Source organism: Verticillium dahliae, genomic scaffold (assembly GCF_000150675.1).
Source record: "Verticillium dahliae VdLs.17 supercont1.4 genomic scaffold, whole genome shotgun sequence".
NCBI classification, from domain to species: Eukaryota; Fungi; Ascomycota; class Sordariomycetes; order Glomerellales; family Plectosphaerellaceae; genus Verticillium; species Verticillium dahliae.
In genome coordinates this window covers 945,843-972,766 of record NW_009276925.1, presented here as the reverse complement: position 1 = coordinate 972,766, position 26,924 = coordinate 945,843, and the positions used below count along the sequence as shown (strand labels likewise).

General features: G+C 57.3%; 9 protein-coding genes and 1 non-coding gene across 10 annotated transcripts; 5 read left to right on the top strand and 5 right to left on the bottom strand.

Annotated features, from left to right (window-relative positions):
• Positions 1-67: 67 nt before the first annotated feature.
• VDAG_02654 (carbonic anhydrase) lies at positions 68-1,069 on the bottom strand (the record flags this gene model as incomplete). The annotated part of the gene is made up of 2 exons (XM_009653307.1): positions 68-859; positions 929-1,069. 2 exons carry the CDS (start codon positions 1,067-1,069, stop codon positions 68-70), a joined length of 933 nt encoding a protein of 310 aa, XP_009651602.1.
• Positions 1,070-3,916: 2,847 nt separating this feature from the next.
• On the top strand, positions 3,917-5,039 carry VDAG_02653 (uncharacterized protein; the record flags this gene model as incomplete). The annotated part of the gene is made up of 2 exons (XM_009653306.1): positions 3,917-4,307; positions 4,396-5,039. Exons 1-2 carry the CDS (start codon positions 4,283-4,285, stop codon positions 5,037-5,039), a joined length of 669 nt encoding a protein of 222 aa, XP_009651601.1. The 5' UTR covers positions 3,917-4,282.
• Positions 5,040-5,832: 793 nt separating this feature from the next.
• Positions 5,833-5,904, bottom strand: VDAG_20099. Its single transcript has one exon. It is a non-coding gene; the product is annotated as a tRNA-Glu (tRNA).
• A 2,143-nt stretch (positions 5,905-8,047) lies between these two features.
• On the top strand, positions 8,048-8,504 carry VDAG_02652 (uncharacterized protein; the record flags this gene model as incomplete). Its single annotated transcript, XM_009653305.1, has 2 exons — positions 8,048-8,405; positions 8,461-8,504. 2 exons carry the CDS (start codon positions 8,048-8,050, stop codon positions 8,502-8,504), a joined length of 402 nt encoding a protein of 133 aa, XP_009651600.1.
• A 608-nt stretch (positions 8,505-9,112) lies between these two features.
• VDAG_02651 (protein kinase domain-containing protein) lies at positions 9,113-10,219 on the bottom strand (the record flags this gene model as incomplete). The annotated part of the gene is made up of 2 exons (XM_009653304.1): positions 9,113-9,894; positions 9,958-10,219. 2 exons carry the CDS (start codon positions 10,217-10,219, stop codon positions 9,113-9,115), a joined length of 1,044 nt encoding a protein of 347 aa, XP_009651599.1.
• A 1,357-nt stretch (positions 10,220-11,576) lies between these two features.
• VDAG_02650 (uncharacterized protein) lies at positions 11,577-13,331 on the bottom strand (the record flags this gene model as incomplete). The annotated part of the gene is made up of 4 exons (XM_009653303.1): positions 11,577-11,905; positions 12,041-13,042; positions 13,110-13,182; positions 13,260-13,331. 4 exons carry the CDS (start codon positions 13,329-13,331, stop codon positions 11,577-11,579), a joined length of 1,476 nt encoding a protein of 491 aa, XP_009651598.1.
• A 926-nt stretch (positions 13,332-14,257) lies between these two features.
• VDAG_02649 (mannan endo-1,6-alpha-mannosidase DCW1) lies at positions 14,258-16,367 on the bottom strand (the record flags this gene model as incomplete). Its single annotated transcript, XM_009653302.1, has 3 exons — positions 16,058-16,367; positions 15,891-15,998; positions 14,258-15,825 (listed from the first exon to the last, which is right to left on the bottom strand). The coding sequence occupies exons 1-3, from the start codon at positions 16,167-16,169 to the stop codon at positions 14,258-14,260; spliced, it is 1,788 nt and encodes a 595-aa protein (XP_009651597.1). The 5' UTR covers positions 16,170-16,367.
• Positions 16,368-18,929: 2,562 nt separating this feature from the next.
• Positions 18,930-19,810, top strand: VDAG_02648 (synaptobrevin; the record flags this gene model as incomplete). Its single annotated transcript, XM_009653301.1, has 3 exons — positions 18,930-19,043; positions 19,500-19,731; positions 19,794-19,810. The coding sequence occupies 3 exons, from the start codon at positions 18,930-18,932 to the stop codon at positions 19,808-19,810; spliced, it is 363 nt and encodes a 120-aa protein (XP_009651596.1).
• A 1,897-nt stretch (positions 19,811-21,707) lies between these two features.
• Positions 21,708-23,291, top strand: VDAG_02647 (arg-6; the record flags this gene model as incomplete). The annotated part of the gene is made up of 1 exon (XM_009653300.1): positions 21,708-23,291. The coding sequence occupies one exon, from the start codon at positions 21,708-21,710 to the stop codon at positions 23,289-23,291; it is 1,584 nt and encodes a 527-aa protein (XP_009651595.1).
• A 1,830-nt stretch (positions 23,292-25,121) lies between these two features.
• On the top strand, positions 25,122-26,404 carry VDAG_02646 (beta-Ig-H3/fasciclin; the record flags this gene model as incomplete). Its single annotated transcript, XM_009653299.1, has 3 exons — positions 25,122-25,230; positions 25,289-26,087; positions 26,167-26,404. 3 exons carry the CDS (start codon positions 25,122-25,124, stop codon positions 26,402-26,404), a joined length of 1,146 nt encoding a protein of 381 aa, XP_009651594.1.
• Between the last annotated feature and the right edge of the window lie 520 nt (positions 26,405-26,924).

The window sequence follows — 26,924 nt, the reverse complement described above, 5'->3', positions numbered from 1 at the left end:
ACCCAGTCAAAGGATGACAAGCAACACGCAGTCATGCCGAGTGGCACGGAAGAGCGAGTGTCTTGTCTCATTTGTGGCAATGTGACCAACAGAACACCAGGACAGTCTCGAGAAGAGGCGAAGCCACAGTGTTGGCACGCTTGGCATGCTGGTTGCGGGCGGTCTCGCGCCTGAGCACCTTGTCGAGGACACGTCGGGCCATGGGGGCATGCGCGACGGCGGCAGGGTCCTGAGCAATGGGGATGGCGTGAGCAGCAGGAGCCGCAGGAGCGTGGGCAGCAGGAGCCGCGGGGGCGTGAGCAGCAGGAGCCGCGGGGGCGTGAGCAGCAGGAGCAGCCGGGGCATGAACGACGGGAGCAGCTTGGGCGGGAGCGGCGGGAGCATGAGCGGCGGGGACGGCGGGAGCATGGGCAACAGGGGCAGCGGGCTCGGCAGGGGCGGCAGCCTCGGGCACGACCGGTGCGGCAGGCACGGCGGGAGCGGCTCCGGCAGCGTTGTTGTCGATACCAATGTAGGTACCAATGACGGCGATCTGGTTGTCGGCGCTCTGGAAGACCATGTGCATCTCCATGGCCTGGCTGGCGCCATCGTCGAGGTGCTCGCTGGGAAGATGGAAGTGAAACTGTTGCATGGTGTAGGCAACGCCGCCGACCTCCATCGTGCCGCCTTCAGCGACGACCTCGACGGTGGTGCCAAGGTTCTCGAAGAGGGTGCCGTTGGCAATGTCGGGGATCTGGAGGTTGATAGAGCTGCCGGGGATGAGCTCGAAGGTGCCTGCGGTCATGTCGATAGGTGACTGCTGGGTGCCAGTGGCGCACAGTGCGTTGGCGGTATCCAGGTTGACCCAGTTGAGAGGGCCCTGTTCACACGTGTGAGCAAGTGGCCCATGGTGAAACGGTATGGGGCGAGAGAGCATGGGTGTACTTACGATGTCGCCGGTGTAGCCGAAGGTGTTGATCGTCACGCCCTCCTCGGCGCGAGGCATCAAGTGGGTGCCATAGGCGCAAGAGCCCAGCACTTGCGTCACAGACGCGGCCATCACGAGGCCCGAAAAAACGTAGTGAACCATGTTGAAGAAGAAGAAGAAGAAGAAAGCTGTGGGAGCCCGGGTGACGAAGTTAAAAAGATTTTGTTATCAAGGTTGGACTCGGGAAAAGAAGGTTTTCGAGTGGAACAGAGACCGGCCCTGCTGAAAGAGTGAGATACAAAAAGTGTTGGAAAGAATAGAGACAGAAAAGAACAAACAGACGAGTGTCTGAAGAGACGGAAAAGGTGCGGACAGAGGATGTTGAGCGGGATGGGGAGCAAGATCATCACCATGTCTCGGCGGTTGCATACATGGTTATATACCACGACTCTGGTCCGCAGACCGCTCGTGGCCCGCGATCCTCTATGATCGACTTTCAAAAATCTAACAATAGAAATGATGGCTGCATGATGAGTTACCGAGCAGTAGATCCCGCCGGCGTTCTAAACATTGTGAAAAGAATCATGATAACCCCGTTGGCCCAAGTCAGGCCCACTTACAGGGGCACTCTGCTCAGCAGGCAAGTGCAGTGTTTCGAAGCAGCAGCCAGGAGGGCGCCCAAGAGCGGAATGAGAGGACACAAGCAAAAAGGTTGGCGTAGGGCGCTACGTGAGGGAGCGGTGGTGCAAGAACGTCGTCAAGGACGTTCTAGGTGTCGTCCGGGGTGGATGCGCCTGTGGGTTGTCGAAGAGGGTCTACCTGGGATGTGGTAGCCCGAGAGGAGACTGCCAAGACTGCCATAAAGTACTGAAACCGGGGCGACTAGGGACGAGAGATAGACTGCGTGGGGAATAAGGCCATTTTTTCTTCGGACGGTCCTCTCCAGGTCAGGACTCCCAAGGCAGCACCATCTGAGCAAGACCCCCGGCATGAACCAGACTGCCGGTATAGGCCAGCGGGCGACTCAAGTTGCGACGGCAGGTCTGTTCTGCGACGCGCTGAGGCCCGACACTCCAGCTATCGCGTGAGGGGTCAAGGGGCACAAACGCCAAGGTCCGTAACAGCCGTCTAGAGGGTTTCTCAGTTTCTCAGAGGAAGACTCTGGTGAGGCGGCCGCCACGGCGATCCTTGATGATGGGAAACAATATCGACCACCATCAGAAAAGTCGATCGAGCGAAACAAGACATGCGGCTCTGCGATACCAAGCCGGTCAGAAGCAGCCAAGAATGTCCAAGAAAAAAAAGGCGTCGATGATCCCTCGTGGTTGCGATGCAGATGGCGGCCAGGCCAAGGTTGGCTTGTCCAGGCACTTAGCAAGGCTTAAGCAGTCCGGGGGGTGGAAGGCCCCCAAAACCCCAGCCTCAAAAGCTTTCCAAGGTGGCCCCGTTTCCCGTCCGTTGGGGAGCCTGGGCGGGGCTGCCCTACAGAGACGAGAAGGAATTGCCGGGCCTGGGCCTGAGCCTGGGCCTGGGCCCTCTCTGTTCCCCTGGAGGTAGCTCGCCCCCAGGACGTGATGGCTGAAAGCTCTAACTGGAGTTCCGACCATGTGAAACGAGTGCTGAAGGCACGAAGGCTTGAAAGCCAGGCAGGCAGGCACACGGGGCTGGTTGTTTTGAGACGAGCAAACCGCGAGAGTTGCCCAAGCCGGCCTACGGCAAGGAGCACGGATCAGAAGCAGGCATGCCTGGCGCAGCAGAATGGGCTGGCTGGCTGTCGTCTCGAGTGAGAGCAGTAGGTACGGTAAGGTGGAAGAGGTCGAGACGCTTGGACTTGGACGGGGACCGACTCGGGGGCCGACTCCGGGGGAAACCCATGGGTAAGAAGGAAAAAAACAGGTGATTTCTGCAGACCCAGAGTCAGAGATGGACCCCTATGAAACAGGGAGCATCTTCTGCTGGTGGGAATCAGCAGCTCGATGACTGGCTGGCCACCATCCGAAGCCGGCCCCTGTCGAGCGCCGGCCTCCGATCCCATCCAAGCTTCGAGACGGTATCAGTCTGTGCTGTCGAATGCATGCGACGACGGAGCAGCACCTCCATGGCGTTGATTGGGTCGTGGAGCGACAGTCTTGATCGTCCGTCTCGGTCTTGAGTGTTTACTGGAGAGCCAAGATGCCATTCCGTGATGGCATGGACAATGTGCCGCATGACAACCACGACTCTTTCGGGCTGTGGCGCGTCTGGGCCAGCGCCCCAGTCGTATTGAATCAATCTCGAGGAGGGCCGCCTGGCCTCTAGTTGACTCACGATACGATGCGGTCTTCATTGAGACAAAACATGTCATCAATAGAGAAAGACATGTTGCAGCGAAGTTCAGATGCACAGCATCCGACTGGCGGTGTATGCGCGGAGCCTGTGATGGCAAGCGACGGTCGTGTTAGCCAGATCAAGTGGTGTTGTTGCTGCTGTTGGGTGTTGCATAAGTGATGGTCTGTTGCCTGTGCTGTCCCGCCAGGGATGGCGACGAAACAACCACCCTCCCCCACCGACCCGGCCGCCCCTGCCCCTGTCTTCCTTACCTTACCTCTCTCTTTCCTCGCTTCCTCACCTTACCTCCCCCTCCCTTTCTCCTGCCTACCTTAAGTGCCTCCTTACTACCTTATCCAGGCACCTACCTTAGGTACCTTAGGTACCTAGGCAAGTACCTAGGTACCCACCCCAGCATCTTCGGTACCGAAGGCCTGCCAGTTCGCACATTGGACGTGTCGGTGCTTCGGTGACTCACCGTGTTGCCTGTTACGTCCTCGGTGTAGGTCGGTGCCTGGGTATTTAGGCCGGTTGTATAGTGACGAAATGAGTTGAGTGGCAGGCAGACAGGCAACAGCGCCTCGTCAACAACGCCTCGAAGGATTCCGTGGATAGAATGACCAAGATGCCACCTTCTTGATAATACAAATAGTGAGGGTCAAAAAATCGTTCCCGGCCTTTCCCAAAGGTTATCCAGCCATTGTTGCAGATCATTCACACTTTGCGCAGACATGGTCGCCATCAAACAGATCCGAGCCTGCAATGGCCAGCTCAACGACGAGACGGTGCCGCGGACCGCCGTCTTTGTCGGTGCCACCTCTGGCATTGGGAAAGCCACGTTGCAGTCTCTGGTCAACATTGGCTCTCCCGTGAGAGCGTACATAGTTGGTCGAGCATCGACCGAATCTGCCATGAAGCCCTTTCTCGATGAACTGCGTGCCAGCAACCCCACGGCCGACCTCATCTACGTGCCCGGCGAAGTCTCGCTTCTCGCCGAGGTGAAACGCATCAGCCTCGACATCAAGTCGCGTGAGCCAACTATTGACCTGCTCTTCCTCTCCGCCGGCTATGCCCCGCTCGGGGGGTCGCATCGGTATGATGACACCTGCCTGCCTGTCTCCTCTGACCAGGAGTCATCCCCCCGTTCCCCCAGTCAGCTAACAAGCCCCCCTCTCTTCCAGACACGAGCGAGGGTTTCGAGGTCACCATGGCCCTGCAGTACTTTGGCCGCATCCTCATGACGCTCCACCTGCTGCCCAACCTTCGCGCAGCCGCGAGCCCGCGCGTCGTCAGCGTCCTCTCCGGCAACCTCCTCCACCCGTCCCTCAACGTGGACGACATGACCCTCGACAAGCCCGGCGCCTGGGGTGGCATCCGCTCGCAGACCCAGGTCGGCTCCCTGACGAACCTGGCACTCGACCGCCTCGCCGCCGATCCTGCCAACGCGAGCCTGTCCTTCACCCACGACTGGCCCGGCGCCGTCGACACAGGCAACGCCTACCGCCACTGGAAAGGCCCCAGCCTCTGGGCGCCGCTGCCCCTGACGGCGCTGCTGAAGCCCATCTACTGGATCATGGGCTACAGCTTCGACGAGACCGGACAGCGGCACCTGTACCTCGCCACGAGTGGAGACTTTGGCGGCCGGGGGCCCAAGATTGAGGGCGTCCATGCGGAGAGCACGAGCGGTCGCCGGGGAGGAGGCCTCTACCTACTCGACCACAGATGCGATGCCAAGTTCAAAAAACCCGCGTTTGAGAAGCTCAAGGACTCTGCGCAGGAGCGTGTCTGGACGAGAACGATGGAGATACTGGAGCCCTTTCTGTGAAACTGAACGGCATCTTGCGGCGCGACGAATGGCACTTCGAACGAAGACGAGTAATGACGATCAGATCATGGTCTGATCAGGACACGCAAGGAGATTAGGATACCCTCGAGCCATGGCTTGGCGAACAAGACAGACTCCAAAGAATGAACATGATACTTCACCAGCAACACGGTCGTGATGATTCGCACCCTTGCCTGTTACGCACGCATCCCTGCTCATAAGAGGAGCGCGACATCGGCTAAACTTCATTACAAATATTGCACTGCCGCGTCAAGCTGCTCCATGGAGAAGACCCGCCCGGCTCGGAACCTCTGTCGTCGGAAGACACGGTTAGCGTTCTGTTCAGTGAAGCAAGCATAAAACGCATGGACGCCGACTTCGAGGCGCAGCAAACCGAAGCACGAGTCGCCCTCTGTCAAGTTCATCCATCACTCGTTCCCCCTACCCACTGCACGCACGTACAGCACCGTCCCAACGTCTCCGCGTACGATAATGGGGCTGCCCCATTGTCCGACCGCGAGCTTATCGCCAAGAAGGTTTACCAGACGGCCAAGGCCGCACTCAAACATGACACGCCCGATAGTTCCGATCGCCGAGTCGAGGCCCGGATGCCGTCTCCGCGGATATTCGTCTTCGGCCGTCCGGTCAGGTCGGGCGTCCAAATCATAGGGTCGTCCCGACGTACCTGCGCACTTGTCCTTCAGACCTGTTTCACTGCAAGATGTTCTCAATAAATACTGAGTCGAGCTTCTGTACTAGTGCAAAAGTAAGTGTCATTCGCTGGCAAAAGAATTTCCGAACCAGGGAATCGAACCCTGAGCCTGACGGTGAGAGCGTCAAATGTTAGCCATTACACCAGTTCGGATGTTGGTTGTCTGAAGAGCGGGGTGCTCCGCACTGCTTATGTTTGCTAATCCTTTTTGGGCTGAGCTCCGATAGCGAAGGTTCACCTACATTTTCCCCAGCTTCCGTCAAATAAGGCTCCTTGCAGACCTGTTAGCTGTGGAATAACGCACAGAAACAGCAGTAGAACCTGGAGCCTTACAGTTCGAAAATTACGCCACTGGGTCTATAGCTTCGTTGATTAAAATTTGATGTGTTTCCCCCATGTTCATCAACGAAGAGACACTCTCAGGCAACACTTACCAACCTTGGACTGAATCGGGTTGTCAAGCCAGAGGAGCCCCTCTGAAAGACCACTTCAGATCACCCAGACACGTCATCTCTGTCCCAAATGTGTTTCGCCATGGCACCGGCCGGTGATCGTTCTACAGACTCGACGTTACCCCCTTGTAACATCGGCAACTGGAGAAGCAGGGGGGCACTTCGTCCCTAGTATACCAAGTGCAGTCTCGCTTGTTGGTATGTCTGGATTTTGCCGTGTTTGTCGTGAAATTCTGTACCTCGATATCAGCGATTGAGCGTTGTGTCGGACAGTTTTCGTCCCAGCGTCACACTCACACCGAACGCTTCGGTGCTGTCAAGTCAGGTCGGAGCACTTGTTGCTGCTTCCCTCGCGGGTGCCAAGCGAGCGATTTCCACATGCACTTTATGTTGCCTCCGAATTGACCGTTTCTATAGTACTCAACCCGAGACAGCCAAATCGCCTGGCGATGTCGCGACTCGAATGATGGCCCGCCACAATCGGTCTTTGGGACAATCGGTCTTTGGGTCTGGGATGCCACTTTCCCCCAGCTTAACAACATTCACTGATGTGTGACATGGCTCCGATTTTGCAGATGGAGAACGACCAGATCCTGCAAAAGATCAGCCAACCGTTAGTTCCACCAGCTAGGCAACGTTGCACCACCAGTCTCGGGACAGGTGCCTCGATATGGCTGCCGCATTGCTGCCTGCGCTTGCTGTATCACCATCGAGGCCGAGCATAGTGCAATTTACCAAAGAAATGGGAGCGTTCCGGGTACGTGTCATAGAGAGGCGGACAAGTCTTCTGGGAAGTACCGATCAGACTGGCTGACAGGCTGTTGGCTGTTGGCTGTTGGCTGTTGGCTGTGAACCGTTGCGATGGGAGCACGTATGCCTGAAGCCGAATGCGTTCAGCAAATCGTGTGGCTCGGCTATCTTTGGTGCAACACCAGTGAGCTTGTCTACTCAATGATTCTCTGCACAAAGAGTCTCTGCAGTCTCGATCGGTCAAATACTTGGTCTGATGCCCAAACTTGAATCACCTCTCACGGGGGAAGCAGGGCGCCTCGCAAGACTCGAGAACCTCAGTCAAGCCACAAAGGAGATCGATCGGCTGCTGTGCTCGAATGGTATATCAGACAAGTCGGCAGCAAGAAGCATAGTTGGGTCCCAATTCACCGACAAAGCCGACACTGACGACACATACTTGGTCAATCTGCTGGGCACATCTTCTCCCAGCTTGAGGTCGGGCTTTGCAGACACCAGAAGGGACCATCGTCGTCTGATACTTTCCAGTCAGTCAAATTCAGCCGCGGCGAGAAGGAGCAAAGGGAACCCCAGGTGCGTTGTCCTTGCCTTACTCTTGATGAGTATTTGATGGATATTTCGCTTATCAGGATCGCGGCTTCTAGCTCACGTCCAAACAAACGACTCGTATTCAAGTGATCCAGCGCCCTGCTTTCTTGCCTTTTGGCATTCTTAAGCCAGGTCCTCTCGCCGAGCAGAAGTTGTTTCCCATTTTTGATGCCACTCCTTCCTTCACACTCTCTCCCATTCAAACCTCTGCACCTTCCATTTTCCACGCCACTTGATCTTCAGTCAACCCGGCAGTCGCCACCAAAACAGCTCTGGTCGAGATAAAAATCCCAACACTCACCCTTTCCATCCACACACACAGGAGAGAGCGCAGTCCACCACTCTCAGCATCAGGGATGAGCCGCAGAAGCTGCCCCATCACCTCAACATACACAATCTAGGCTTGCCGACTACGGTCTACTCGTGAGATAACCCGATCCTCAAACTTTGTTTGCGGGCGCATTTGACCGCCTGCCTTCACCAGACCACACCGAACGTTCTGCATCATGTCGTTCTTCGCCGGAGATTCGCGCCCCTCTGAGGCTCCTCCACCTCCCCATGGCGGTCTCAAGACGACTGAGATTGGTGTCATTGTCGGGGCCGTCACTGCTGTCGTTCTTTTTATCGCCATCATCTTTGTGCGGCGTATGCATTCCATCAAGAAAGAGCAACGCCGAGCTCAAGAAGCGAACGATGTCGAGTCTGCCCATCATGCTGGCGAAGCGGCTGAACACAAGGGCGATGCCGATGATCCCTTCAGAAACGATGCTTCCTCGGGTGATAATTTACCTCAGCGTCCCAAGCCCATCAGGATGAAGCTTGCCTCGTACCTGCCAAGCACAATCACCAAGCGCCTGTTCAAAGGTACGTCGGGAGCTGGGTCCTATTGAATCTGGTCATGGTCTGACATTGATCACAGCCCATCTCGAGGCCGATACAGAAATGACTTCTCGACCCCACTAAGAGTCCTCCTAAGAGGGCTCCCTTACGTTTTAGTAGTTGTACGTCGCCAGGCCTCATCCAAGAAGCACAGAAGGGGCGCCCAGAGATACGCCAGAGAAATAATTTTGGAACGGGTTAAGGAAATCAGCACAGCTTTTCACGCTATGGCGCCACTATGGTTTGGGAAATATGGCAGGGGATGCAGGTGTTCACTCTCAGTTGGGATTGATTGCCAACCACTTTGGTCTTGTTTGCGGCCAACGGCCGAGTTTCTGGGGAATATGAGTAGTGGTGCAGCTCTTTCGATTTGTGCTTGATGATTTATTACCGGCTTACAGAACTGCGCGTTAGTAGTTCCTGCATGCTCTTTCTTCGACGAGTGCAGAGTAATAAACCTACAAGAAGCTCTGATATCGCATGACTGTGCATCACATGATGAGGAGCACTCCTGTTTGCGCCGTCCTCGAGAACAAATATCTCGCTGCACGACACACCAACACAATCAAGATGTCATGAACCAGACTGGACGCGTATCAATTAGGACGAGGCACATATTGTCCATCTATATGAAATGTAAGCACACCAGTCACGACCACACTGGCTCGAGGCCAACTCCCTTTCCATCGGCCTCAGGTCCTCATAGTGTCCCGTGTACGCATTCCCTTGTACTCCGGCATTGCGAACCTGGTCACCCACTCCGAGCGAAGAACCTGCTCAATGCTACAACGCTGCTCCGGCTTGTACGCCAGCATGGACCGCAGCATGGCAAACAGGGCCTCCTTCTCCGCCGAACCCATAGTCTCCATTCTGTATCTTCTGCGCCCTTCCTGCATCGCATCCTCAAACTGGTAGTCGAGTGTATGGACAGGACCATCATCGGCTCGGAGAGGCTCGCCATCTTCGGCAAAGTTCTCGGAGCGCGCGTCCCATTTCTCCCACCACTCATCGGGCAGCTTCCCGAGCGCTTGAACCTGCATCCACGTTACGGTGTCTTCGGTCCCGCAGAAACCCTCGAACAGCGACCGCTGCGCAAGAGTGGCCCAAACGGTGCACGCGAGGGTCCAGATGTCGCTGGGGAACGACTTTGGCTTCTCCGGCTCGAATCTGTGCTCTGGTGGGCGAGAGTGGACCGGCGTGCAGCACTCGAACCGAGGTTCTTGCGATGGGCGGTACAGCTCGCCGAAATCAGCGAGGACAATGTGGGCGTCCGCCAGCGGCAGCTTGTTGATTCTCTCCATCGGGAACCAGATGGGCAGGGTGGCGATGGAGGGGACCCCCGGCGGGATAGGCTTATTGTCGAATGTCTGCACCGGCTCGAGTTCGGGCTCTCCACAGCGCGACGAGAGCTCCTCGTCAGACCAGAGCTGGAAGTCCTGCGGCAGTCTGAACAGGACGTTGCCGAGATGAAGGTCTGGATTCCGGTTCAGTCAGTCGAGCAGAGCAGCGGCTCAGAAAAAAAGATGCCAGCACTCACCACCGTGGACAAGGCCCTTGCTGTGCAGGTATGCAACAGCGAGGATCAGTTGAGCAGCGATCGCACGTGCGACGGGCAGCATGAGAGGTGCGTACGACCCCCTGCGCTTTGCCTCGATTACGCTGCACCGTGCAACGTCAGTGACTAGGCATGCATGGGTGCCGTTAGGACCGTCGACGCAAAAAGCGTTGAGCAGTGTGGGTATCATGGCCCCCCCGTCGTTGTCGCCGTCAGCCTTGCTCAGCTTCTTCAAGAGTAGCATGGTTTCTGATTCACGCGGGCTCGCTTCCGCCGTGCAGACCTTTACAGCTACTAGTCGCTGGAGAGTATCGTCTCGAGCGAGCCAGACGGTAGAATAGCTGCCGTGGCCGAGCTTGTTGAGTACATGGTATCGACCCCCTAAATTATCGCCGATGGCCACGGGGTGGTAGCCGCCGGGACCATATCTGAAAAAAGGTTCAGCACCGTCAATGTCATGGAAAAGAACGTTGGAGTCCGAGCCAGACGTCCCGCTCCCATCGAGATATTTTGTCGCTGGTCTGCTCGTTGTGTGACTTGACGAGGGCCAGAATGAGGAGCGGAAGCCCCGATCTAGAGCTGTTGGGAGACGGAATTGATGCGAGGGAAAGCTTGGACTTCTCCGCACAGCCAAAGCAGCCCGTCTCATTCTCACTGGCAAGTTGTTGCCCGCAACATCATTTGTTTTTAAGAGCTTGCATCAGTCGGAGAGTGGCGGAAGAGAGACGCGATCAAGTTCTAGATGTGAAGGGCGCCGCTGCAGTCAATCGGGCATAAGGTAGTGAGACAGGCATCCAGGATTACACACGTGAGCACGCCTGCTACTATTGGTCACGTACCCCTGCGTCACTCCCTGCGTACAACCCCGTGCGTCCGATGATACTATACAGACCTTGTCTTGTGCAGCGCTTCACCTGGTCTGGCTTCATTGGAATATCAAAGGTAGGTACTTAGGTCTACCGCCTAGTGCCTACGGAATGGCAAATCATGGAGGAGCCCCCCCCGCCAGCGTGCTGGCCTCACGGCCGGGGCCTACCTGGGCAGTCCCTTCATCGACCCTGCGGCTGGTCATGGCATGATGTCCCTGTAGATTTCAAAGACGGCGCCAAATACTTGATTGGTTTCTCTGGATGGCTGGGCCACATGTACTTCTCCACCACTTTACCGCGCGCTCAAGATTGGTATCGTCGAGTTCAACAACGAAAGTCGGCGGACTGCTCTGCCTGGTGGAAACGTGAAATGGGCATGGCCAGGATATGTCAAGACTTGAGAGGACCGATTGTAGGAACAGGAGCCAGTGACCATCAGTCCCAAGTCGTAATCTCACGAAGAAGCCTACGGAAACGACATCTTCCCTTAGGATGCCGACAAACTCGCCTGGCAGCGCATCATGTGCTGCACCAGACTGCGGCAGGCTAAGTTCTTTGCCCAAACGCGGTACCAACTGGACTGGAAGGCGGGCAACAAGTGGATGATTGCGGTTGCAAGTGGCATGCAGAGAAATTCGTCACTGCAGGGCAAACACAGACAATAATAGCCAAAGTGGTGTATTTCGTCTGACAATCTGTCCTGACCCGCGCAAAACCTGTTCCTGTCCCTCCTCATAATCCATACCCAGAACGCCGGTCAACATGAATATCGCCAGAAAAGCCAGTTCTCAGGACAAAAAAAAAAAGGTCTACGAGTTCACACACACTCGGCAACATTCGTACGTGAGCGAAAAGCAAGAACCCCCAATGGCAAACAGCGCAAAGCCCAGGCTCAGCGCTGACCGGACCCCTTGGTGCTGTAGCGGCTCTTAAACGCCTGGCTGATGCTGAACCTGCTGCCGATGGCCCCGTCCTGCATCTTGCTGGCGAGAGCCTCCTCCAGAGCTGACTGCGTGACCGAGGCATCTGCAGGGCTTTGTTAGTTTGTGTAGTTATATGAGCTGAAGGGAGAGAATGTAGTAAGGAGAGGGAGGGAATAATAAGGAGAGAGGCAGTCCACCGACGGGCAGAAATGCAAACCACACAAGGGAGAAGAAGAGAGGCCAGCAAAAGAAGAGAGAAAACCCCGCACTCACCGTCCAGATCGCTAAAGCTGCTACCCATGCTCGGCGTGCCGTCGCTCCCCTCCCTTCGCGAGGGACTCTTCCCGCTCAGCTCCGCCGTCCTCCGAGGCGAAAGCGGGCCCGCGTGGCCCGCGCCCTGCTGCGTCCGAGACCTGTCACCTCCGCCTTGCACGGCGGCCGGTCCGGCGGCAAACGCCGGCGAGCTGGTGGCCGACGAGTCTGAAGTTTCGGAGCGGTGCGTCGCCGTGGATGTGTGTTTGCCTTTGGCTCTGCGGCGCGCGCCCGGGTCGCCGCGTAGCGTGGAGCCGAGGTCCTGGCTGCTGGGCTGTTGATGCTGCTGCTGCTGTCCGAAGGCGGGCTCTGCGTCCGTGTCCGTGTCGTCGTCGTTGTCAGCGGCGGCGCCGCCAAAGTCGCCGGCGCCGTCGCGGTGGGAGGAGGGTTTATAGTGTGGCGGACGGCGGATGATGCGGGACTGAGCTGGCAGCGAGTCGGAGTCTGAGTCGGACTCTGACGCATCGTCGTCGTCGTCGTCTTCGTCATCGTCTGCCGAACTGCCAGACTGCTTAGCGCCGCGGCGAGCAACAGGGGCAGCAGCAGCGGCCGTCGTGGTGGACTCGATGGGCAGGGAGGACAGGCGGCGGCGCTGGGCTTGGGCGGATGCGAGACGGGGGGATTGCACGGCGGTGCTGTTGGAGGCGTTGCGCGAAATGTTGGGGCGCAGGAGAGAGGTCGTGACGGGCGTGCCGGGTCCGCCGCTGTGAGGGAGGGGTGAGTCGCGACGAATGGAGAGCGCCGAGGCTGTACGCGCGTGGCCGCTGGCACTGGGATCAGTCTTGACGGCAGCGGCGGCCGTAGCCTTTCGGACTTGGGCTCGCAGCTGGGCGGCGTGTCGGTCGGTGAGGTAGGCGACCTGCTGGAGCAGGAAAGCAACGGTGACATCGAATCGTGCCGCTCTACATGGCGAAGGGTCAGCGTAGGCCGGACATCTGCTGGTCGGGACAAAGGAACCTACAGCTCATGCCCTGGACAGGTGCCGTCAGCGAGTGCACTCGATACAGGCGTGATGGATGTCAACACTTACAGTCAATCTCCGTCTGGGCCGCGCCCGAGATGATGCTCCAAAGCTCGTCATCCTTAACGGCGTCCCAGTGGATCTATGGTCCATGCATGAGCGTCCAGAAGCCAGTGAAGCAGCCCGAGCCTTGCTGCTCTAGGTACCTTGGTAACTCACAGGTGGGGGGTCGACAAACTCGCCCCGGGAAATGGGCAGCCGTATGTACACCGTAAACGTTGGCTCCGCCATCATGAATGCTGATCTATTGTCATTCTGCGCTGTCGGGGCCAGCAAGTTTCGAAGAGGGCAGCTCTGCTCCTTGGGTCATGGAGGATGGCAAGTCGTTCGAGTGCTCGCTGCGGCGGATGACGGCGGAGGGAGCTCGCCTTATCGGAGCTGCGGAAACCGATAAGACACGAGGCAATGCAGCAGGGTGCGCTAGCGTCCATGCCGCCGTGTCGGTGACAGCACACCGAGCCAGAGTCCGTACGGCTGGCTTTCTTCGCCAATATTCCCTTGTGTTACGACAATACTCAACCCCCCCCTTGAGACAAATCCAAGACAAGCCAACCGACAGAAGCATGGTGCTTTTCAGCACCCGACCAAGGTTCCCGACCATGACAACGGCAACACCAAGACACCTCGTGGGCTTTTGATTCCTCAGCTGAGATGCAGGTTTGTGCCACGCTAAGCCCCTGGTCAATCCACACCACGCACGAAAGCCAGACGTCTCGGATGCTGGTACGTACGTCTAGGCCCAGACTTTCAAACGCATGTTAGATTACACAATTCAGTTTTATGCTGAGTTGATCTATATACGTGTACAAGATAGGCTACAGTAGGCAAGTTGCGATCGGACCAATCGATGGTCCCCGGTTGCTGGCGGTATCGCCTCATGCCCTGTATGGAGCTAGGATCTAAGAGCAACCCTAGGAGACTTTCCCATCATCCAGACCCGGTCGATGCGCAACTACCTGAAGAAAATAAAATGAACGCCTGATATGCAACTTGACCTGGCCGGCCCATGTAATGCTCCTCCCGTTTGGAGAACACGTCTGGACGAAACGAGTGTTCCATTACCAACAAACTTGATGCAAGATGTAAAATGTAGCATGGTGCCCATTGTGAGGGATTACTGTATTGCTTTCTCTTCGCTCGGCCATTTCCAACCGCCCTTAGCTTATCGTGCTTGAGAGCATACTCTTCCTGCTCAACCGATTTGAATCCCGCTGGCCGGCTTCTGACACTGGTGTGGCCCAACCGCTGCCACCGCTTCCACTTCCTCCGCTCATCTCCCGCTGAATGACGTTCGCGTTCTTGTCGCCGGTCGCTCCGTCATCCAGCGCTCGCCGGCTGTTCGTCAGGCCCTTTTGCATGGGCACGGGTGTTGGAACCTCGCTGTTCCTCAACGAGTCCAGATCGCTCCGTGACCGCTGGCCGATCGGCCCGCCCTTCTCGTCTACGTCGTCTCGGTTCCGTCGATGCACGAATGTCATGAGGCCGGCGCCTCCGGCCAGGGCACTTCGGAAGTCCAAGAATCGCTCCTTAATCGTCTTGTCCGAGGTCTCGTCCCGGAGGAGCCAGAAGAAGCCGGCAAGTAAGGCAACCACCAAGACGATCGTTACGATCGCCGCACCCGCCCTGTCGCCTCCCTTGATCGGCGTTGTTCTGTTGGAACCGGGTTCTGACCGCCCAATGTCCTCTCCGCCACCTGCCGCATCGCCAGTACTAGTTCCGCCCGAATTGGCCGTCACAGGGTCAGGTCGCGAGGCTACAATGTTGCTAAGAGCGGCTTGCATAGCCATCATCTGCGGCCCGACACCCTGCAGACCGTCCCACTTGCCCTTCTCGGTCCACTTGAGTCCGCACATGCGGCCGTTGTCGCCGCCAACACAAGTCGAGGCGGCGGCGATGGATGAGGCTCGAAGCTTAGGCATGATGTAGTCGGTCAGATGCGGTGCCCACTTGGTGGTGGCGGCGAGCCAACGGGTCAGATATGTCTTGAATGATTGCTGATCATTGTTGCAGAGTTCGACCGTCTCGCAGGCCACTTCTTGCATGATGTCGCGGTTGTCGCCGACGAAGAAGACATCAGTAGCGTTGACGAGGCTGTCGAGCCTTTCCTTCCATTCGTCTGAGCCGGTGAGGTTGTACATGGCAGAAGCGCCGTTGATGAAAACGCCGACGTTGTAGGACCACTGGTACGGCACAATGTTGGTACAGTTGGTCGGGATGTGAGCGCCGTCAAACACGGAGTAGTTGTCGTCGATAAAGCCCACGGCCTTGGTCCAATCCCACGTTTTCTCGGCCCAATCGGCATAAGATGAGTTGCCGGTGTAAAGAGCGAGGCGAGCGGCGAGCGCGAAGAAACAGCCCTGCGAAATGGTGTTCTTGTAGTCGAATCCCTTGTTCCAGTTGAAGATTTGCCATCGTAGGCCACCGCCACAGTGGCCCGGGTCCCAGCGCGCGGCCTGGGTGTTGAAGACGGCCTGGGCGAGGCCGAGGTAGCCAGGCTGGTCCTCGGGAGGATCGGGAAACCGCTGTTCGGCGGCGGACATGACGGCGAGTCCCCAGAAGCCTTGGTCGTCGTTTCCTTCAGTGAGTGTCTGGTTGTCGGGCATGTAGTCGTTGAACTCTCCGACCTGATGCATGAGTGCCTGCACCACCTTATCGTTCCATGTGTCGTCGCCCGTGTAGTACCAGTAGTCAATCATGGTGCCCATAAGCGCACCAGCCTCCCACCCTGCACACAAGAAAAACGCCGTTAGAATTGTGACCGACGAGACATGCACAGTCGCGGCAACCTACAGTAGTATGGCGGGTCGGGCAGCAAGCCTGGTGTCTGCCCAGGCTCGTCGCCACGATAGATCTCCATCGTGTCTTCTGCTATTGACCTCGCAATTGTCTTGACGGAATCTATCCATCGTCAGCAGACGACAACAAAGAAATGACGACGATCAGTGGTCCATGCTCACCTTCGGAATCAGGATCCAGGTCATAAGCCGATGAGACGCGGGTGAGGGCGAAGAGAACGATTGTGAAGACCCGGCCAAGTTGGCCAATTGGTCTGCCCCGCAATGCCGTCATGACGTCTGAATGTGAGGAGTGCGCAGGTGTTTGTGTGTAAGACAGACTGAGAGCGAGAGGTCTGCAGGGAGTGTGCAGGAGGGCTGATAAATTAAGAGGGATTGGGGTCGAGAAAGGCCCTCGGCGACAACGATATTACAACTGCATAGAGAAACGAGAGACTATGTTGAGGGAAGGCGAACCGGGAGGGGGGAGGGGGGGGAGGAAAAGAGACCGTGGCGGCGAGGCGTGTAAGGAGGGGGATGGAGGTGAAGGGATCGAAGATCAAGAAGAACGAACGAACGGCCGAACAAGAATAAGACGAACGACGCATGAGGTGTTATTAGAATCCGGGGGTGTGGTGGCACCCCAAGCCAGAAACCAGAAAAGAATGACCAAAGTCGCAGCGCCGGCGCGGCCGTGTTGTGGCCGGGGTGTGTCTAATGGAGCTGGCGGCGGCAGGTGGGAACGGTCGCTATGCAGGCCCCCAGCTTACTGACTCTGCGTTTTCGCTGGGCGCTGACCTGTTCGTGTGCGGCTAGGGAAGGTCGCCAAGACGGGGCTACGTACGAGCACAATGGCCACCCTGGACCCGGATGGGCGGAGTTGCGCGTGGGTTCGTGTTATCCCCCCTTGTCGATCGATGATGGAGTGATGAGCAGATGGGCAAACAGTTCCCGCTCTCGTCTTTGGGTCGTGGTAATGATGGTCCCAAAATTGGAGCCCTTTTTAGCCTTGGTGCAAGGTGGAAGAGGCGCCGGACCGGCTACTGCTGGCCGCCGTTCGAGTCAAGTGGATAGTCACCCAGTGGGTTCTGGTGCTGGTGCGGGTGCGGGTGCTCGACGGGCTGGAATCTAACCAGAAACCAGGTGGGGATGAGGAGCTTTCTCGCTTTCCAGGCCAGGGGATGATGGCCTTTCTGGGCGTCGTTGGGAAATCCCAGGTGGTGTGGGTTGTGGTGTTGGGCTTTGCCAATGGGGCAGTACCCGTGAGGGAAAGCGTCGACCTAAGCTCAAAGCGTGAGGCAAGAATACGAGCTAGAAGCACCGGAGTGTCGGGCAGAGGCGGCTCGGCAGCTCCAGGCAGCGACAATATTAGGGGCAGGATCAATGACCAAACGACCCCACCACATACGACGCCGGTGGACGTGATTTGGGATCGGGGAAAGGGCTTTGGAATGAGGGAGAATGGGGTCATGGCAAAACAGAGGATTTGAAGCAACGGCCGCTAATCAACACAGGATTTCCCTTTTTAAGCGAGTGCTACCTTTCCCAGGAACAGACAAACAAAACAAACTGTTGATGAAACGGAGGGCATCTCTCGACGACTGCCTTTTACCCTCCTATGTGCCTAAGGTAACTTGAGGGGGAAATTACGACAGGACTTGGGTACTGCCGCTTCTGGACAGGATTCCATCGTTTTAGGAATCAGCGAGAAAGAGCATGGGCCATTAGGGGCTCAGGGAAGGCTAGAGGGAGGGAACAGGCGTGGTTGCGGCTGCGTCAGCGCCATCGAGCGGAATACGAACGACTGTAAATTGGGGGGGGCCGTGGGGAAACCTTTAACAAAAAGGGGGGGGGGGGGGGGGGGGGGGGTGGTGGTGGGCAGGTACGATCGGGTCCGTGGAAGTCCACCCGACAACGCTCCAAAGACGACGTGACTCTGGGGAAAGAAAGCAAGCGTGACAAGCCAATCCCAGCAGCCCTGTACAAACATTGTCTTCAGATGACACACACATGAGCGTACCTAGCCAAGTCAGCAGTATCTTTCTCTGCATGCGCTGGCCGGGAAGCAGCGGTTGCGACCACGGACGATCGCGAGGAGCGGGAGGTCTGTGCCGGCTCAAGGCAAACCAGGGTTCGTTCGGAGTGGCATTTGACGTTCACGGCGGCCCCGCGAACTTCTCCCTCCTATCCCATGTGGTCTGTTGATCCGGCCGCTTTCCATCCGCCAAATAGGTCTTCTCAGCAGCAATATTGACTGTTGAGTCGAATTCGTCATGTAAGTCCTTCGTTGTCTTCAAATCTGTCTCAGATGCGTGCTGCAGTCATGTTGCAAGCGGGTTGTGGGGGATGGGGGAGGACTTCATAAACCAGGAGATGAGAACGTAAGAAGCGGAATGCCAGATTTAGCAATTGTTGAAAGGCCATCTAAATTCCTGATTCAATAGTCGATAAGCCACCCTTGAATGAAGATTAGCTACATAGTACTACTGCTGCCTTTGACAGCCGACACGGACCTAACAGGAGCAATAAAGGTTGCATGACCACGTCATGGGTTCTGGTTCGGGCAGGTAGGTAGGTGCCTCGCCAAGCTCGCGAGAGAGACCTTCAGCATCATGTGCAAGCCAGACTCACAAAGATACATGGAGGCGCAGTGCCTCACGTGACTCTCGCACCCAGCCACCCTGGGGTACGTATCCCCTTACACTGGGTCGGGAAACAGGGACAGCAACCGTGGCCGTGCAACACACCTCAGGCTATGTTTCGGGCCTGTCGCCTCTTGGTTTGAGCGTCTCACCCAGCTGTTCCGCCCGTTCCCCCAACCATCTTCTTGCAACTCCTCGTCTCCATCTCCCTTCCTGCCACCTTCACCTCAATCCGTCAAAACGAACCGTCAATCCCGCACTCACCTCCACACAACCACAACAATCAGTCTACATCAGTAAACGCTTGATCGTGACTCCCCGACAACACTCGCGCCTTTCTATCAAATCATCTTGCCCGACAGGCTTGCGTCTTCAAACGAGATCACCCCAGCGACCGCACACCAACCACCACCATGCCCGAGGACGCTCCCTACGACCCCTACATCCCCAGCGGCCAGGCCGGCGCTGCTTCTCATGGAGCCGAGTCACAGCAGGGCGGCAATGCGCGCACCCAGGCGCTGCAAGCGGTAAGTTGCACTTGCGTTTCCTTGAGTGACGTCGTCGGTGGTTTTGATCTGGCCTCCTGCGCGGCAACGAATCGTCCCACGGGCGACCGACGACCCTGCTTTGCGATTTGCCCGGACGATACGGCGCCTGCTCACTTGGCGACAAACGAAATGGCAAACTTCCGGCGCGTCCGCCTCGCAGCGCAGCATGTTTGCTTTTGCAAAACGACCATGGGAGCTCCGAAGCTCGTCCCCCCAACCACCGGGTGGTGCGGCTTGGCAGAAGACCCTGCGTCCCATGACGACGCGTTCCAGTTTCCCAGCAACGAATACCTCCACCACCCATGGCGACCTTGATCACCTCTCGCAGAATCTATTTCGAGCATCGTCACCAGTCTTCATGTCAATCCAGAATTGCCATTTAATGTCGCTGTACTTGGAGTCTGATGACCATGGCTGACGTGTTTCTATTTTCAGCAAATCGACGACACTGTCGGCGTCATGAGGGATAACATCAACAAGGTGTCCCAACGTGGCGAGCGTCTTGATGCGCTGCAAGACAAGACGGACAACCTGGCCGTGTCAGCCCAGGGCTTCCGCCGCGGTGCCAACCGCGTTCGCAAGCAGATGTGGTGGAAGGATATGAAGATGCGCATGTGCCTCATCGTCGGTGTCATCATTCTTCTCCTCATCATCATCATCCCTACTGGTACGTCAATTGTACTCTCCCGCGCTTCTGGAAGCAGCCAACTGACACTGTTCTCCTCGCAGTCATTGCGACCAAATAAGCTGCCTTCCCCAGGTCGCAGTTCTCCCTTGAGGGGGGTTGCAAAGCTTCTCACGACACGATTACGACACGGCCGATCCACCTCGCGACCTCCGAGCTAGGCGGAGACACCAGCGCTCGGTGGAGGAATTGGAAACGGAGGCGCAGATGCAGGTGGCTGGCCACGCCACAGTCAAGGGAACGAGACTTGTTTTTTTTTTCTTTTTGAGCGACACAGTTTGTGTTTGTCTGAGTACCAACACGTTGTCTTTATTGGCGATCCTATAGTGCATGGCTCTCGTAAGAGATGCAGACGAGACCAAGAGCTAGGTGTCTGCTATCTCACGACCAACGAGGGCTATGACTTCGGGACCAACCGAATGTGTATGAATGGTGACGGCGTTCCCCCGACTAATTGACATGTGTCTCTGACCGCGGAATGTTACCTCTGGCTGGAGTGCAGATGTATTGTACGAGACGAGCTCGAATCGTGTGCAACCGTAGCTCCGAGGGTGCGGGTGGTTGTGTGACTGCTTGTGAGCACTTGTTGGACAGGATGCTCCTCGTCATCACTCGCCGTACGCCGTATGTGTCAGATTGATCACACGTGAAGTACGCTTTGAGGTGGGCATATTTGTATGGCGAATGGGTCGACGCATCCCACGGAATTGAGAGGACCCGTCATCGTGCCTTATCAGATCTTTGAGCCAGCCAGTGTTGTCGGCGATCCGAGCCACTATTAGGGTGGGCTCCTCTCCTGTCCCACACAGTCCACACCCGGGATATCTTCTGGCTGTTCAGGTCGTGGGGCAATGAGGCGGGCCAGGTCTGCAAGGCACGCAGTTTATTTTTCTTATTTATGTTTCATTGCAAAATCAATCAGATGCACCTGGAGTTTGTCAAGATGCCATTGCAAGGTGCTGGCTGCTACGGTCAATGTACGAGACCGCCCGCCCTACAATAAGCCAGCGAACTACATGTACATGTAGGCGCCCTGGATCCTGCGGCCACCTGCTGGCAAGCTTTCAACGTCTGCCGGCATCACATGGGCGTGTAGCATTCCCACTGCACTCTAATATTCAACTTGATTGCCGTCTCAGTCCCTCCTCCTTCCGGGAATCGAGCCGTTGACGGATCGAGCTTAATGCTGCGGTGCGTGGTGGAAACTTGGCGAGCCAAAACGAGAGCAGGATACTGCGGCCATCATAGCTTTTTCCTGCCCTGGTCGTGCTAGCATGTGGCTTCATTGAGCAGAAGGCACCAGTGTAGCGATAAGAGGTTGGAAGGCGTGGGCCAGGCGCGCAAAAGCGGTGAGGCTATGGGATTGGCCGGCATCGGGCAAGCGCATCCCACTTGAAGCGGTTTCGGTCAATTTTTTCCTTCCTGCTGCCAGTGTCAGTGGTCCTGGACTGTACCTGCTGGTGGTGAGAGCCCCAATTGCCGGCTATGACTCCACTGGCCAATTGGTGCCCCTCACTCTCCTCCAAGGCACAAACCCGCAGGGACCACCCACTACAGCATCATACCTTGCCTGCCCGGGTAAGGTAGATACCCTGCACTGACATCGATCAACACTACTTGGGGGGTCACTGGTCGTCTTCTTTTCTACACCCACCTCTGCTGTTCCGAGTCTCTTCCCTCGCCGAATGCCCTTTGCACACCTCCATTCGTAACGCTTCGCCCTGTCCTGTTTGACCAGGCATTGATCCGACCGGTGCTATTAGCCAGGGAGAGACGATTGCTGGTTCCTGCTATCTACGACCCGACGCATCTCGTGTGATTCACATCTAGGCCACTCGGTAGGTAACGTACCTTCCGCAAGGATGCGCTTCGTCTTCCCGCCCATTGCACCCGATCAGCAGCCCATTGAATTACTGGTTCACGATTGTACGGCTTACTGATGCTTCTCGCCAGTCACGATGTTCTCAGCAGGTTCTGCCATTATTAGGGCCGGCGCCCGCCAAGCCGTACCTCGGATCCGACACCGACAAACCCTTCCAGGCCTCGTCCACGGCAACCAGGCCCTCTCCCTCGCCGGTGTCCGCGCTCTGTCGACCACTGAGATCCAGAACAAGCAGGCTACCAGCGACCGCACTCGTGCTATCATCATTAGGACGCTGAGCCAGATCGGCAGCCGACGTGAGGGACAGCAATACCTCTCGTACTTTACCTCCGTCTCTTCGCAAAAGTTCGCCGTCATCAAGGTCGGCGGTGCTATTCTTACCGACTACCTCGATGAGCTCTGCGAGAACATTGCCTTCCTGTACGAGGTCGGCCTGTATCCCGTTATTGTTCATGGCGCCGGTCCCCAGCTCAACCGCCTTCTCGAGGAGGCTGGTGTCGAGCCCGAGTTTGAGGAGGGCATTCGCGTCACCAACCCCAAGACTTTGACCGTTGCTCGCAAGCTCTTCCTCGAGGAGAACATGAAGCTGGTCGAGAAGCTCGAGAGCCTCGGCGTCCGCACTCGCCCTCTGACCTGGACCCTGACCGCCGACTACCTCGACAAGGAGAAGTGGAATCTCGTTGGCAAGATCACCGAGGTCAAGAAGGAGCCTATCGAGCAAGCCATTTCGCACGGCTACGTGCCTATCCTGACCTCCATGGCGGAGACCCCCGAGGGTCAGATCCTGAACGTCAACGCCGACGTTGCTGCGGCCGAGCTCGCCAGGGCGCTCGAGCCCCTGAAGGTTGTCTATCTCTCCGAGAAGGGCGGCCTCTTCAACGGCGAGTCGGGTGACAAGATCTCGCACATCAACCTGGATGAGGAGTATGACTACCTCATGTCTCAGTCGTGGTGCCGTTACGGAACGCGCCTCAAGATCAAGGAGATCAAGGAGCTGCTGGAGACCTTGCCCCGCACCTCGAGCGTCGCCATCATCCACCCCAGCGACCTGCAGAAGGAACTCTTCACCGATTCCGGTGCCGGTACTCTTATCCGCAGGGGCGACAAGATTGAGGTTGCCGACAGCATCTCGCAGATCAGCGATCTCGCCAAGGTTAAGGAGTGTCTCATCAGGGACCGTGAGGGCATGGATGCCGAGGCTACCGTCGATCGGTACATTGACTTCTTGAAGGACACCCCCTTCAAGGCGTACTACGATGAGCCTTACAACTGCATGGCCATTGTCCTGCCCCCCGGCAAGGATCGTTCGCACGCCACTCTGGCCACCCTGTCGGTAACCAAGGAGGGCTGGCTCAGCAATGTGACGGAGAATGTGTTCAACGCTATCAAGAAGGATCACCCCAAGATGGTTTGGACTGTCAGCGAGGAGGACGAGAACCTCACCTGGTTCTTCGGCAAGTGCGACGGCAGCTTCGTCAACAAGGGCGACGTTCTCTTCTGGTACGGCGTCGACGACTTCCAGGAGCTCGGCGCGTTGACGGAAGAGTTCAACGCTGTTGGCCGGGCCATGCTGGGCGACTCGAACCTCGAGTCCCGCCTGCGCCGCGCCGCGCAAACGTCCAACAGCAACCTGGCGTCGCACGCTGCGTCGTCTCGTTAAAGCTCTTGCCATGGCCCGCAGACAGCAGTGGCCACCATCGTAGCGGGTTTTGGGGCTGAAGCATCGGCCAGGCGCACTGGTAGCACGACTATGAAGCCCAGAACCCCCGAAGCTGGATGAACGCCTTCAACGGTGTGTTCCCATGCGTGCCAGGCCCACGACCGACCTGGGGCTATACAGACGAAAGTTGGAGGACAGGGATATGACTGCCATTCAGACAAGCTTGGCCGAGCACCAGCACTCAAACTATCCGTATCAGGCACCCTCCGTCCGGGAACCCGGTGTTGGTTAGTTCGGCATTCAAGCCAGCGGTGCGTTGCACGATGCTCAAGATAGGTTGCTCTCCTCTGCGCAGGGCTTGTGCTGTAGACTCTTCGACCTTGATTGGGTTGGTGGTTTGGAAGGATTCCTTGGGAGGTGGGCAGGGTTTTTTTTCACGGCGAGCCCCTGATTTGATGCCTCTTTTCACTTGCGTTTGTCGTTGTCCTTGGGGGTTCCCCTTTTCGATCTGGTTGTATATATGGCGTAAGAGGTACCTACTGAGGAGAATTTGACTCGAATCGCAATGGACATGGACTTGATGCGTGACGAAAGAAGCACCGCGAAATGCTTCTGACGCTGACCATGATGCTCAGTATCTTTAGCGGGGAGACCCACGGCCAAGTCGAGGCGGCTGCTGAGTCACTGGAACGGAAGCCGGGGCACAGACAGAGGGATCACCGACACTGAGGGATCGACGAACCGAGCCCCCGCGCCCGACGAACGCTACCTTGACCTGCCGATTGAACTGCTCGGCAACGTGGGCTCGGGCAGCTACTCGATGAACTGCTGATCTGCCGGGGCGTTCGCTTGGAGATGGGGAAGAAGCATTCTCGTCAAGCGGGCAGCCATGCAGCTGTTGCTGTGAAGCCCGAGCACCTTCGGAAAGATGACCATGCGTGTTTCCATTGCCTACAAGATCTGAAGCGCGTTTCAACACCATCCCAGCTTCCGATTGGATATTTTCATGCCAAAGCACATGACCGGAGTCGAACGAGTGGATCCTGGTGTCAACGAAGAATACCTTTCGAGAAGGATCTCAACCTTGGCCGAAGCGCAAGCGCGCAGCCAAGAGAAACAAGAAACTTGCTGTCATAGGCAGTGCTTGTTGCCATTGGCACGAGAGAGTTTCGCCCTTTCACCACGGAAACGACCTGCGGTCCATCCTATCTTCTCTTGCCCCTTGGCTGGGGATGAGAGAGGTTGGTTATAGCTGAGGGTGAAGCTTGGCGGGCCCTGGAAAAATGGTCATGGGTGCGCGACCTTTTAGTACTCGGCCGTCAGCTGCGCCTCGGCTCCCCTGTGCGCCTGTTGTTCCTTGTGCGCCAGTCCGTCTGCAATGGGAAATGGCGCGGGGCGCATCTACTTGGGACGTCAAAGAATGAACGGGGACAAGAGGGCGGGGGGCATCATAGACTGGTTTTGAAGAGGGCTCGTGGCACGCTGCGAGTTGCAAAGTCGTTCAGATGCCCAGGACGGAGGGGGTCGTCGTCGATTTCTGGCTCGCTTGGCAAGTGTCTGGCGCGGTAGTATTGGAGGCAGAGGGCACTGACCTTGCGTGACCAGATCTTGCTCACGTCTGACGGCCTCGTGATGTTCTGTCATTTAGGCTGTTGCTATATATATCGAGTGAGGGTTCCCCTGAGAACCATGGTGTTTCCCGCGTTTTCGCTCTTCAGGCAAGACCTCGCAGGCAAACTGAGCTTTCGATTCACACTCCCACATCGTCCTGGTTGACGGTTTTAATTCAATTGTCCTTTTTAGTTTCTCGTCTCAACTTTTTTTTTCAGCATGTACTTCTCCGGCTTCCTGACGCTCGCCCTGGCGGCGGCGACGGCGTCCGCTCAGCAGCAGTTGGCTCAGCTGCTGAGCCAGACCCCTGAGTTGAGCACCCTCAACTGTGCGTTCCTCATGAACCCAGAAGCTTGCGTAATGTGCTAACGACAGACCCTCTGCAGCCCTTTTGGCTACGGTACCTCAGGTCGGCCAGATGCTTTCCACCGCCAACGGCATCACGATCCTCGCCCCCTCAAACCAGGCGTTTGACAAGTTCATGCGCGACCACCCGGACCAGGCGCAAATGTCGAACAACCCACAAGCCGTGACGGCCCTTCTGCAATACCACGTCGTCATGGGCATGGTCATGTCAAAACAGCTGAGCGCCCAGCCCGTCTTCGGCCAGACGCTCCTCAACGCACCCTTTGCCAACGTGACAGGCGGCCAGCGTGTCGAGCTCTCCCTCGTCGACAACCGCGCCATGATCCTCTCGGGCTACAAGCAGATGAGCATGGTCACGACCGCTGACGTCCCGTTCGCCGGCGGCGTCGTGCACATTGTCGACACGGTCCTCGCCGTGCCCGGCTCGCCCGCCCGCACCGCCGTCGACATGGGCCTCACGTCAGCGGCCGGCGCCCTGGGGCGCGCGCAGCTCGTCGACGCCGTCAACGCCATGCGCGACGTGACCATCTTCGCGCCCAGCAACGCCGCCTTCCGCGCCATCGGCGCCACGGCCGACCAGCTCCAGCCGCAGCAGCTCGGCGCCGTGCTGCAGTACCACGTCCTCAACCGCCAGGTCCTCTTCAGCAGCATGCTCGCGCAGGCCGCGCAGCAGGGCGGCCAGCAGGGCACCATGCTGCGCACGCTGTCCGGGGCCATGGTCTCGGTGCGCGTGCAGGGCGGCTCCGTCTTTGTCAACTCGGCGCGCGTCGTCATGGCCGATGTCATCACGAGCAATGGCGTTGTGCATGTGCTCGACAAGTGAGTTTTCTGCCCTGACTGTGCCGAGCAGAGTTCGGCGTGTTGAGGTCCAAGATTATACTGACAGGCGGTACTGCAGCGTTCTCAACCCCGCGGCTACCCAGCTGACGCCCGACGTGTCGCGTCAGACGCAGGCGCCTGCATTTGATGGCGCGCAAAAGTCGAATCAGGATCCGTTTACGCAGGGCATCAACCCGACGACGACCATCAGGCCGGCTATGCAGACGATGAGGCCGAATGCGGCGGGCCACGCGGCTGTGCCGGCGGCGGCGGTCTTGGGCTTGTTCGGTGGTGCGGTGGCTCTGGCTAACCTGTGAGGTTGATGGGGGAGGGGGGGTAATGTTATTTGATACTAGCGTGAGCGATGATAACATGATAGCCACTGGAGTGAAATTTCTCTTGTCATTGACGGTCTTCGAATTATGTTTAGGACTGACATCTCGGGTTGGACTGGCGAGTTCGGAGCTATGTGATGTGTTGTGCGGACCTCTCTCCTTCAAACCCAAGGAAGGCCTTCCTGCTCGGCTCGCTATCCATCTTTCAGCCACTGCAGCTGATAGGGTATAAGCGTGTTCGGCAAGGGCATATCATGCCTATGGTTCAGTGTGCAGCCTGATCGCCCCGGCTTTTTTCGGTCTCCGAGCGAGGCTTCAGAGGCGGTCGTGAAGACACGGTGCCGTTTCATGGGCACACTAATCGGTGGCTAGGCGACCTGTCGTTTCCCGACTCTTCCCCTGGCGTACGTCAGGCACTCCGACCGCCTACCTCTCGCCAGCACGTCGGGGTGGCCGCTGAGCTGAACCCCATAGTAACTCCTGTCGTGATGCTTTTCGTGTA